This window comes from Monoraphidium neglectum (assembly GCF_000611645.1).
Source record: "Monoraphidium neglectum strain SAG 48.87 unplaced genomic scaffold scaffold01604, whole genome shotgun sequence".
In the NCBI taxonomy this organism is placed as follows: domain Eukaryota; kingdom Viridiplantae; phylum Chlorophyta; class Chlorophyceae; order Sphaeropleales; family Selenastraceae; genus Monoraphidium; species Monoraphidium neglectum.
In genome coordinates, this window is record NW_014012024.1 from 750 (window position 1) to 12,931 (window position 12,182).

Sequence of the window (12,182 nt, forward strand, 5' to 3'; positions counted from 1 at the left end):
TCTGGCCTGGGTGGACGGCGCCGCCGATGCGCAGCGCGCCCGGCAGGGCCGGCGGCGGCGGCGGCGCGGCCGGCCCCGCGCCAGACAGCAGGGCGATCCCCCTCCTGACAACCCCCAGGGCGCCTGCTGTCGCGCGCCGCTCGCGGGCGCCGCCGCCAAGGGCGCCGCCCATGTCGAGCGTGGATGTGCCTTGGGCCTCCGAGGGCGCTGCTGCTGCCGCAGCATTCGCACTCCCTTGGCATTGAGGCGCCGCCTGCCTCTGCATCCACGTGTTCACACCGCCATCACCGCTGCTGGCTCCCGGGTCCAGGCCTTGCTGCTGCTGCCGCTGCTGCTGCTGCTGCTGCTGCTGCTGCTGCTGCTGCTGCTGCTGCTGCTGCTGCCGTTGTATCAAGGCGGTTGCAATCTGTGGGTCGCCCCCATCAGCCACGGCGACACCAGCATTCCCCAAGAATGCCGCAGCCCCCGCGCCGCAGCCCCCGCCCCCCGCCCTCTCAGGCCAGCCGCTGTTCCGCGCGCCGGCCCCATGGACGCCGAACGTCCCGCCGAGCGCGGCGAGCGGTGGGCGCGGCGTCTGGTGGTGCGTGAGGGCAGCAGAGTCCGTGTAGCGCCTAAACGGGTCGATGAGCCGCCCTGCTTCACCTGAGCTCGCCACAGCGCTCTCGAGCGACCGCCGCACACCAGGGGGTGGGGCTGCCGGCCGCATCCCCCGGTGCTCCGGCGACTGCAGTCCGGCCGCAGCCTGGAAAGCAGGCCCGTCCGCGGCCGCCACAGCCTCGCCGCTGCCGTGCCATCCGTCAACCCCGGCAGTCCCGCGCACTCCCATCCGGGCGCCGTCGGCCGAGCCCGGCAGCTGCGGGCGCGTGTCGACACCATCCGTGCTGCCGCTGCTGCTGCCAGTGCCAGTGCCAGCGCCGCTGCCGCTGCCGCTGGCCCCTGCCGCACCTGTTGCCCCACAGCCGACAATCCCTGTAGCGCGGGCAGATGCGGGCCGGGCTCCGGCGGCGGTGCGCAGTCCGCGCGACTGCCCTGTGACCAATTCCCACTCGTCTCCTTCGCCCGACACAGGCAATGGCGGCGCCCACGCCGGCTGCTGTTGTGCTGCCTCTGCGCCGGTTGCGCGTTGCTGCAGCCGCGGGGCGTGCGGCGGGGCTGGTGATCCCGCAATGCCCGGCTGCAGGCCGGCCCTGCCGCGGGTGATGCGCCGCCCCTGGTGCTGCTGTGAGTGGCGGGCGCCTGCAGCGTGTGGCTGTTGCTGCTGCTGCTGCTGCTGCTGCTGCTGCTGCTGCTGCTGCTGCTGCTGCTGCTGCTGCTGCTGCTGCTGCTGCTGCTGCTGCTGCACCAGCAATTGCTCGAGGTCAGTACCTTCCCCGCCACAGCTGGCGCCGCCACCTTCAACACCGCCGCCGACAGCAAGAAGAGTCGAACCCGGGTTCAAGGCTTCCACCCTTCCCGGCGACAGAGGCGCCAATGATTGACTGCGCCCGCCGCCCCACCTCGCCCCGTTCTGCTCCGTGGATCCCCGCGGGAGCGCCGCCGCCGCGGCGACCGCCGCGCGGCCGCGGGGCCCCGCGGCCGCCAGGGGGCCCCGGCTGGGCGCCGCCGAGGCGCCGCCGCCGCTGGTGAGCAGCGCCAGCGCGCCGGACATGGCTTCTGCCTCCTCTCGGGAGCGGCGGTTGGTGGGCGTGAGCGCGCCCGCGCCGCGACCATAATTCGACTCGCCGGGCTGGCCAGGAGGAGACGCCGCCCAGAGAGCAGTCCCTGTTGGTGCGCCTGGGCCCTCTGGCAACTCTTGCCACTCAGATGACAACGGCTGCTCTGCCCCGCCTGGCACGGGGGCGCCGGCCTCCGCAGGTGTTGCCGCCCCGCCGTCGTTTCCGCCATTTGCGCTGCCGCCGCCTGGCGCCCGACCAAGCACGAACGACCCGATCTGACGCAGCAGGCCCATGCCGTGCTGCGCCATGACCGCCAGTGGAGACCTTGGAACCTCCGGCACCTGCTGCTGCTGCTGCTGCTGCTGCTGCTGCTGCTGGTGCTGGTGCTGCTGCTCCTCCCCCCAGCTCCCGGGCGCCTGCAGCGCCGCCGGCCGCCGCCCCTGTCGCACGTGCTGCCACCCCTGCTCCCGCCCGCGGCCGCCTCCGCGCAGCTCGAGCGCCGCGTCCATCGGATCGGCCTCCAAATCCTGCTGGCCGGGCGCCGCTGCCCCGAGCGCCTGGAGGTGGGCCTGCGGGCCCCCCGCATAGCCGGCGCGGCTGGAGCGGTGCGGCTTGCCTGCGAAGCGATGGGGCGAGCGGGGGCTCGAGCAGAGGAGATGATCAACATTTTTGTGTCAGCCTGCTCGAAGACATCGGCGTCGAGGCCGCCAAGCAAGAGCTGGCAGCACCACCAGGCGCGTCCGTCCCAGCGGCAGCCGCGGATGCCCGCAGCCACGCAACCAACGCAGCACACAACTCACCCCTCGGGGCCGCCTGCTCTGTGTCTGCAGCCTTCTGCTCGCGCGCCCGCTGCCGCTCAGCCTCCCACCCCAGGGCCGCGACATTCAGGTTTTCACCCAAGGCCGCCTCCGGCTGCTGCTGCTGCTGCTGCTGCTCCTGCTGCTCACAGGCGCCGCGGGACGCCAGCTGGACGCCACCAGGCCCGCCCCTCCCCATGGCCCGCTCGGACAATGGTGCCCCCACGATCGGGCACGGGGGCGGCTCGTGGCCGGCAGCGCTTTTGCTGGGGATGCTCAACAGCGGCGCGGCGCCAGGGCGGCCGCGCGGCGCCGCCGCCGACGCGCCCTGTGAGGATAAATCAGCGGGCCCGATGCCGCTGGCTTCGCTGTCGCCGGCCGCCTGCAGGGCCGGCAGGCTGCCCGTATGCTCTGACAGACTGCCGCCCCAGAAGTCGCCGGTGGTATCACTGGCCAGCTGCGGCTCGCTCAGCTGCCCCTCCGCCTCCCGCAGGCCCATGCGATCCGCCAGCTGGCCCGCGCCCTCCGCCACAAGCGCCTCCATGTGCGCTGCATCTGACACATGGGCCGCCCTCGCCTCTGCGATCGCCGCCTCCATGGCGGTCGCGCCGGCGCTGGCCGCGGCTGCGGCCTCGGCACGCTCTGCTGCCAGGCGTTTCTGCCGCTGGTGGCGCTTCAGCAGCCAGGTGGCCTGTGGTGCGCGACAGGATGAAGAAAGTCCACTTGCCCACTTCCTCCGTATCTCAACAGCAACCATGGCAGGAAACGACGTGATACCCGAGGCTGTCTTGCTACATCCCCACAATGCCTCATGCCACGAGTACGCAGCTGCAGCTCGCGCTGGGGCCGGGTTCTTGCCACCTCAGCAAGTGCAGTTCACACCGCCGTCAACCCGCACCTGTATCATCGAGGCCGCCGAGTTGCGCAGGTACTGCCGGCTCCCCCTCTTCCTGTCCCGCTGCCGCACCCACAGCTGCCGCCACCCCTCCCGCGGGCTCTCGGCCATCTCGTCAAAGCCCGGACCGCCCCCGCCGCCGCCGCCGCAGCTCGACAGCTGCAGCTGCAGTGCCGGGAACGGCCCTCCATCGCCCGACCTCTGGCGAGCCTCCTGCTGCAGCTGCTGCCCGGCCTGCGGTGCGGCCGCCGGCAAGCGCGGCGCTCCCCTGGGCAATGTGAAGGACCCCTCAACCCCAAGTGGGGCAGCGCCCGCGCGCAGGCGACCCATGAGCTTGAAATTGCCCCATCTCGGCCCCTGGAATCGTGCTGGCGCGCCCTGCTGCTGCTGCTGCTGCTGCTGCTGCTGCTGCTGCTGCTGGCCCGCCCTGCTGCCCTCCTCGGACGACCGCCGCCGGCGCAGCTGCAGCCGCGGCGATGGCGGCTGCGGCTGGCCCGCGGCCTGTGTGTGCTGCCGCTCGAGCGCTCGCTGCTGCTGGAGGCGGCCCGTCTGGTTGATGGCTTGCTGAGAGCTCTTGCTGCGGACGGTGATGCGAGAGCAATGATGGCCCAAGATAGAGCCAAGGGTCAGCAGTTGGGAGCAGCCCAGCCCACAGATGCAACCGCATACACACCAAAATAAACGCAGCTTGCAGCACGCATGCGTCTACACCGCATTCACCGCGCGCACACGTGTCCAGGTGTGTGCGCGCGCGCCCACATACACACACGCGCATGCACACACACACACACACACACACACACTTGTCTTTTTCACCACATTTCGGCTTACACTCCATCATTGGCACAAAGTATCGTGACACCCTGATGCCCACCCGTCCACAAGCTTGCCCTTCCCAAAGTCCCTCTGGGCGCGGTTGAGCTCCGCCGCCGTCTGACTCAGCATGCTGAACACCTCTTCGGTCACATGGATCCGCTTCTTGTCGTCCCTTACCACAGAGTGCCAGGGCGCGCAGTCAAGGGGCGCCAGGGGCACGGCCACGCACATACAAGGCGGACAGGAAGCGGACGGTGGATGGTGGGAAAAATGCACCCGCAGGTGGCGGGACCGGCCTGTGTTGCCTGGTGCCACTTCAGCATTCGGCGATCGCCGGTGCAGACCAGCAACTGCGATCGGCCGCACGCGAGTTGTTTGCAACCGGGTGGTCGCAGCATGGAATGCAGGATTCAAACCACTCACGCACTGCACGGGGCGTCACCGCCGCGCCACTCTGCCTGGACGCTTCGGGGCGCACCTGAACTTGTGGAAGTCCTCGTTGCGCGCCGCGCGCAGCCGCCCCTCCTCTGGCAGCCCGACCACCAGCTGCTGATGCTCCAGGTGGCTGCTTACCGCCACGCGTCGCATGTGCTTATCGCGCTTGCCCAGATGCTGCTGCTGCTGCTGCTGCTGCTGCTGCTGCTGCTGCTGCTGCTGCTGCTGCTGCTGCTGCTGCTGCTGCTGCTGCTGCTGCTGCTCAAGCTGCGGCTGCGCTGTATTGGTGTTCGGAAACCTGGATACTCCTTCCTCCCCATGCATAGTAGAGTAGCTCTTCTCCATCGTGATCAGCTCGACCGTGTTGCTACGTAGTTACCTGTCTCTTCGCCCCGAGACGGGCCAGTGTAAGAGTAAGATGACGTAAAATTTACGTGCATTATGAAAATTACGCCCTGCCGCAACCCCCATCAGGTGTCTGTATCGCGGTGAGCGGTCAAAGGGTTTTGATAGACCGGCCAAAATGCTCATGAGCTGCGTAACACGAAACATTTAATCGAAATAAAAAACATAGCATTGCTCAGGGTGAAGAGACTGATGGTTACGCCGCCTAGTGGGGCACTGGGGCTGAGTGCTGACCATGCAGGGGGCACCAAAGGACGGACTTGTTAGTGATGTTACAGGTGATGAAGTTGTGGTGGTTGCCGCTGCCTTGTCAATGACAAGTATCTTGCGATGCCGCCTGCTTGCTCATCAGCAGCTGTCAGCATTCACAAGGCGTGTCTGCTTCTGCAGGCAAGTCCTCACCTTCCTTTATGGTGAAACGTGCATGCTGTAGTCTCGCATGTGCTCCACGCGTTCCTGTACTTGGCCGCAACTGTGCAACTCTTATGTGTGGTGCCTTGCTGCAACAAGTTGTGTACGACTATCATCCGTCATACGGCGCACGATGCAACCCCCCCGCCCACCCCTCGCTTTTTGCCTCCCGTGCCAGCGTCTCAGGCACCCAGTAATGCCAGTTTTTATTTCTCGGCCGATTGAGCGAGAGCGCTGCGAAAATCGGTGCTCTCATGAAGAGCGCCGTGGACTGTATCGTGCCCACGTGCAGTCCGCGTTAGCACCGGTTGGAACATGCTGTCTGCAGGCTCCCAAAGCCAGTGTTCTGGCACGATGCACATGAGATTAGGAAGGAGGCGCTTCTAGGGTAGCATTGGTGCCGGATCGCCCGACGCAGGAGCTGCCCGGTGAGAAGCTGGCAGGGGCTGCATTTCGGCTCTGGCTTGGAAGCCGGAGGTTCAGGTGGACGCCCATCGGCAGAGTACTACACGTGCTGCACGATCATATACAATCATAAAAGTGTACTTCAAACCAGTCGACCTCCAGTGCCAACGTGTTCAACTTTGAAAGCAGTCCAGCTCGGAGCTGACAGCACCCCGGCCCGCCAAGACCCTCAACCGCTTCCAAGCCTCCACAGTGCTATCCAATAAAGTCATAGAAGTGACCCTAAACCCAAGAAACAGGTAAGGGCCCCGCAAAGCATCCATGACGCAAACCGCTCGTGGTGCCCGGCCTACAGTATTTGTCAGCCTGGTGCTGCGTGCATACTGTCTGCCAGCAGTGCAATGAAAGGGATCCCCGCTTCGCGCTCAGCCAGCGCTGACGCTGCCGCGCTCGTCCCACCTCCGCTTCTCTCTCTGCAGGCACGTCGCACCGACGCTGCTTCCGTTCCCCTCCGCCACCTCACCCCCAGCACAACTCCTTCCATGGCGTCCATAAGAAATATGATGGTGGGTGCGATGAGCACATGACAGAAGCATGCGGGCTCCCCGGGTTCATTCCAAGCACTGAAGAGAGTGCTGGCGTCGCTGACTGCTGACCCAAAGCTACGCCGTCCCCGCTGTGCCCCCACTCACCTGTCTACGTGTGCAAACACCCACCTCAGGCATTTCTGCACCTCGCGGCCCTCGCCGACGCCATCAAACGCGCCACAACCATCAAGACCGCCACCGGCGCCATCACATCTGACACCACTCCCACGGCCGCCGAGCCCCTGGCGCCCGGCCCCGGAGACCCTGAGCGCGGGCCGGCCGACACCGGTCGCGGCAGCCCCGACGACCCCTCCTCCCACACCGCCGCCACCGCTGACGCACCCACGGCCCCCAAAGCCGGCTGGTTTGTGCGCGCGGTCGGTGGCTTCAAGGCGAAGTGGCGCGCTGCGACAGTCGTCGTCGCCGCCGCCGTCACCAAGACTGCCCATGCCTCCAAGGAGCCCGTGCCCTCGCCACGGGCTGCCAGCATCTCTTCCACCTCCAACCGGAGCATCGCCGCCAAGGCAGTCTCCGCCGCCCCTGGTGACGACGCCTCTGGCCCCAAGGTTCCCAAAAAGACCAACTGGTTTGCATCCACACTCGCCGCTGTTAATGCTGAGTGCGGCGCCGCACGCGACTCTGTGACCGCATCGTGGCGCGCCACCGCCGCCAAGGCGCCCGCCGTGCTGACCCCCAAGAGCAAGGCCTCGCCGAAGAAGGGCCGCCGCGGCAAGGCTGGTGCCACAACCGCCTGTGTGCCCGCTGCTGCCGCACTCACAGCGTCTGCGGCCGGCCCCGACGCTGCCAGCAGCCCGGTGCCCGCCGCTGGCACTGACGCCGCAGTGCACGTCAGCATTGTCGCATCCCTCGCCCCCGAGCCCGCGCCGACGGCCCCCAAGCCTTGTTCGGAGGCCGGCGCTGCCGCCGCGCCCAGGTGGAGGAAGAATCTCGGCGCCAGGTTTAGGGCCGCCCTGCCGCACGCCCGCAGCAGCAGGGGCACCCCTGCCTCCTGGCCCATGGTCCGTACCAAGGCGCACGCCACCCCCACGGCCAAGCCCTTCGACGCGGAGGCCGCCGCCGCCGCCGCCTGCGCCGCCGCCGCTGCCCCCAAGGGGCACGTTGGCGCTGCGTTTGCTGTTAAGCTTGCCCGCCTCTCGTTGCGCTGCAGCCCCCCTGACCAGGCGGCGGCATCCGTGGCGGGGGTGGTTGGGGGTGAGGCGGCGGTGGCCTGCTAGCTGCAAGCGTGCAGGCAATCCCCCTCCGTTGCATGTTCCGTCCCGTCCCTTGTTTCTTGCGGTGCCCTTATAAACCATAAACCATATCTTGCCTTGTCCTCGCCATGTGTCTTTGGCCCCTCTCATGCTTGGCTGACACGATGTTTTGTAGCCAGCTGCAATAACAACTGCCAACTGCCCTTGTGGCCCCTGCCCTGGGACACGGCCTATGTGCACGCGCCACTCTTTCAGCCCTTCCTTGGCCGCGTGTGGCCCTGACTGCGAAAGGTGATCACATTACTTGTTACCACCCATCCTATATGCCAAACCGCCGGCGCGCGCTGCATGTCCCCTGATTTTGCGCCACGCCCTTTCTCATGCACCCGTGATCACACCGCATCTGTGCTGCACCCCCTGCGTGTAACCCCTCAACTCTTTCAGCTAAGGGCACTGACCTTGTGGCACAAGCAGTGCCGCTGTCACACGCCTGGCCGAGCATTGCAGCCGACATGACGCCGCCTGCTGACCCACGAGTCAAGATGGATGGCACAGCCATGTGTGCTTGCGCTGCGACGGCCTGCGGAGCACCACAGATGGCTGCCACGACCTGAAGATATACGCTTGGGCATTGCGCATGAGGTAGCAGGTGCAAGACGCCAAGACCAGGTTGACCGGCGAGCACAGGGTCGGCAGAACCACCACTAAGGCAGCTTTGATTGTGGGGCAGCTCGGCAAATGAAAAATGCAGGCGACTTTTAGGGCACGTTGGTCTCTCACCAGAGTCCAGCCGCAAGCAGTCAAGTGCGCGACGGCCATGTCTGCTTGGCTTGCAGGCCATGCTCGGCAGGGTTGACCTGCCGTATTGCACCCAAGCTTTGAACGCCTAGTAAGCCATGGAATTCCGCAGTAAATGCTGTTGGCAAGCGGTCTGGGCTTGCACTGATGTACAGTACTGCGCGCGCCCCGCTCACCCCCGCGCTCCGTCACTGCAATCACCCGGTGCCCAGGTGCACCTCCCGGATGCAGGCTAGCAAGGTCCCACGCCACGACGCCCACCTCTTTTGTACTTGACTGCTTTCTCAGCGGTCCTTACGCTTGCAAACTGTTTTAGCGTCTTACCTGCAGCTGTTGAAGCCTCCACCGACACTTGTTCAGCTTTTCCAAGGAAGGAGGTCCAGGGAGCATTAGGAGGCCATCTGATCGCGCTTATTTTCGCGCCGGTAGCCCGCTGGGCTTGAGATCGCTGCAAGTGCTGCAGAGGGCCAGTGGATCGACCAGCGAGGACCCACAGCACCCATGGTGGACGCAACAGAGGAAGCAACCAGACAGGCAGAGGAGTATAAGGCTGAGGCGAACAAAAACTTCAAAGGTGGGCGCGATAGATCACATGGGATGGGCGGGCGCGGCCATGTGTAAGATTCATCGCATCCGTTGCCGCGCTAATCAATCCTAACAGTATATGTAACACACTTCAGTTATCGCGGGCGGCTCGCACCTTGCCTTGTGATTTTTAGCCAAGCGGTCCACCACCGCCGTCGCTGCACTTGCGCCGGCGTCGCGCTCGTCCTGCTGCCCCCCCTCCCCAAACACCTGATCGCCCGGCCGCGCTAACCCTCCCCCTTCCCGGCACCAGATAAGCACTATGCGGCGGCTGTGGTGGGCTACACCCAGGCCATCGAGCTGCGGCCGCAGAATGCGATCTATTGGGCCAACCGCGCGGCCGCACACATCCGGCTGGAGGAGTATGGCTCGGCCATTGCGGACGCTGGCCAAGCCATTGAGGTGGACCCTGATTACATCAAGGTGCGGTGCGGTTACTCCCCGTGACATTATACCTGCCGCCGTGCGGGGCCAAAGCCGGGCGGCAACCCGCGGCGGCGCGGCCACAAATCCAGTCACTTGGGACGCAGCTGCTCCCACCCGCGGGGACGCGCGAGCCAAAGCCCCTGGCAGACCGAAGAGCGCCCTCGCTCACGGGCCGGCCACGGCGACGCTGCCGTGACCGCGTCTGGTTTCGCCACCCGCCAGGCGTACTACCGGCGCGGCGACGCCAACTTTGCTCTGGGCAAGTTCAAGGACGCCCTGAAGGACCTGCGCACGGTCAGTCCGCGGGGGCGGACTGGACGGACTGGGTTGGCCTGGGTTGACCTGCGTTGACTGGGGTGGGTTGGGGTTGACCTGGGCTGAGAGTGAAAGCTGGGGTGGACTGGGATGGGCTGGACGGAGTGTGGTGGACCAGGGAGGACTGCACGGACTGTGGTGGACTGCAGTGGACTGAGCAATCGCAAAAGCGGGATGTCGGAGTTACGCCAGCCGAGGCAACAGCGGAGGTCGAGCCGCAGCGGCGCCGCGGGCTGCCGACGGGATCACGGCCAGTTCAGGGCGGCCTGCGCCGGCAGACACCCAGCCGCAGCAGATGGCCAGGGGCCGCGCGGACACAGGGAGAACGCCAGGGCGGGGCGCCGCCTGCCGTCTGAAGCCACGCCCCCTTGCTCCCGCCCCGCCGCCGGGCCCCGCCGCCGCGCCCCGGCCCGCAGGCGGCGAAGCGGGCCCCGCGGGACCCGGACCTGCGGCGCAAGCTGGCGGAGTGCGAGAAGGCGGTCAAGCGCCTCCGCTTTGAGGAAGCACTCGCGACGCCGGTGAGTGGGGCGGCGATTCCAGGCCCATCCGGTGCCGCGCGGCTGCTTGTGGCAGCAACTGCACTCCCAAGGGACGCATTGATTTCAAGACCCCGAACGGCCAACCAGCACAGGACGGCTGGGGTCCTGCCGCCGCGCCTCGCACTCGCGCAGCGTCGCCCCGGCGGGTCTGCAACACCACTGTGTTTTGCCGCGCCGCGCCGCGCGCCGCGTGCGCCCGCCTCCCCCTCGGGCTCTCCCAGGAGTCTGAGATCACGCACGTGAGCGACACGATTGACCTGGCGTCCATGGAGGTGGAGGACGGCTACAAGGGGCCCCGCATGCAGGGTGAGGTGGGGGCGCACTAAGGGGTTGTGGAGGGCGGCTGCGGAGGGGAGAGGTTTGAGGAGGCTCCGGGCTCCTGCCAAGGGCGGTCCCGCGAGTGAAGGTGTTCTGTCTCGTTCAGCGCTAGCATGCACGTGCGAGTGCGTGCGTGCCCCCGCGCGCGCGCTCACGCGCACGCACACACACACACACGCACGCACACACACACACACACACACACACCGCGCGCGCGCACACACACACACACACACACACACACACGCGCGCGCACGCACAGAGGACGGCGAGGGGGGCTACGTCATCACGCGCGACTTTGTGGTGGCGATGATGGACGAGTTCAAGCAGCAGCGGCTCATCCACCGGCGTTTCGCCTTCCAGATACTGCTGCAGGCGAGCTTGGGATTGTTTTCGCACACGGTTGGGGCTCCTACCAACGGGCATCCGGTCCACAGGGTCTACAAAGGAAAACTCGCTCCTTGCATGCGGCTTGGCAGCTGCCCCGACTCGTGCTGCAGCGGCTGCAGAACGGATTTGCGTCGGGCAAAGCATATACCACGCCGGGTTCAGCCTCACCCCCACGCCCGCCCCGCCCCCCAAGCGTCTCACCCCCAAGTGTCGCACCCCGCAACCCGCCGCCTCGGGGCCTCCAGGCGCGTGCTCTGCTGCGGGAGCTGCCGTCTTTGGTGGACATACCGGTGGCGGACGACGGGCACATCACAGTCTGCGGGGACGTGCACGGGCAGGTGCGGTCTCCCTAACTCGGCGCGGCGACGTGGTGCAGCGTCTGGCTCACCCCCGGGCGGGCGGCGCGCGTCGCCGGCGGGCCTCATGATTTCGGGGGCGCGTGCCTGCTGCGTTTGCTCCGAATTTGCGTTCAATTCAGATCTGCGTTTGATTCCAACCGCCCTGGGGCTGGACGTGCACCGCGCCGCCCGGCACGCCTCTCCCTCTGCCTCTGCCGCCCGTCAACCCCGACCCCAATCCTTTCTCGCCGCGCCGCGCCCCCGGCACAATCAACGCACCCCCGCAGTACTACGACCTGCTCAATATATTCGAACTCAACGGGCTGCCTGCACCAGACAACCCATACCTCTTCAATGGTGGGCTGCATACATGGAACAACAAGTTGTGAGGGCCAGACGCACCAGCCGCCCCCTTGCATGGACAGCTAGCTGCCTCACACCTCGCATGTGCCACGCCTGTGCCGCGCATGCGGCCGTCGAGCCGGCCTGCAGCCCGGTCTGGATTTGATGGCGCGGCCGGCGCCGTGCGCGGCCCGCCCGCGCCCTTCCTCCGACGGCTCGCCGCGCCCGCCGCCGCCGCCGCCGCCTCCCCCCCTGCATTGACAGGTGACTTTGTGGACCGGGGGTCATTCAGCGTGGAGGTCATCTTCACGCTGCTGGCCTGGAAGGCGAGGGGGCATACAGCATAGGGGGGGGCCCGCCTTGCCGCCTCTCCCCCCCCTCCCGGGCCCGCGGCTGCTCGGGGATCAGCGCGCTCAGGGGCGAGCATGGACGCATGCAAAATATCCTCTGTCTACACAGCCACGCCGGCTGGGGCTCAGCCATGCACTCGGCTCTGAGGCCCATCTCCATCAGC

At 66.9% G+C, this 12,182-nt stretch overlaps 3 protein-coding genes across 3 annotated transcripts; 2 read left to right on the forward strand and 1 right to left on the reverse strand.

Moving 5' to 3' along the window:
• Window positions 1–273: 273 nt before the first annotated feature.
• MNEG_8437 (hypothetical protein) lies at window positions 274–4,943 on the reverse strand (the record flags this gene model as incomplete). The annotated part of the gene is made up of 6 exons (XM_014043088.1): window positions 274–379; window positions 1,497–2,271; window positions 2,456–3,143; window positions 3,351–3,924; window positions 4,222–4,335; window positions 4,642–4,943. 6 exons carry the CDS (start codon window positions 4,941–4,943, stop codon window positions 274–276), a joined length of 2,559 nt encoding a protein of 852 aa, XP_013898542.1.
• A 1,436-nt stretch (window positions 4,944–6,379) lies between these two features.
• Window positions 6,380–7,641, forward strand: MNEG_8438 (hypothetical protein; the record flags this gene model as incomplete). The annotated part of the gene is made up of 3 exons (XM_014043089.1): window positions 6,380–6,385; window positions 6,541–7,340; window positions 7,575–7,641. 3 exons carry the CDS (start codon window positions 6,380–6,382, stop codon window positions 7,639–7,641), a joined length of 873 nt encoding a protein of 290 aa, XP_013898543.1.
• A 1,275-nt stretch (window positions 7,642–8,916) lies between these two features.
• MNEG_8439 (protein phosphatase 5) lies at window positions 8,917–12,015 on the forward strand (the record flags this gene model as incomplete). Its single annotated transcript, XM_014043090.1, has 9 exons — window positions 8,917–8,989; window positions 9,254–9,423; window positions 9,649–9,720; window positions 10,158–10,259; window positions 10,502–10,586; window positions 10,861–11,000; window positions 11,234–11,326; window positions 11,614–11,683; window positions 11,933–12,015. The coding sequence occupies 9 exons, from the start codon at window positions 8,917–8,919 to the stop codon at window positions 12,013–12,015; spliced, it is 888 nt and encodes a 295-aa protein (XP_013898544.1).
• Between the last annotated feature and the right edge of the window lie 167 nt (window positions 12,016–12,182).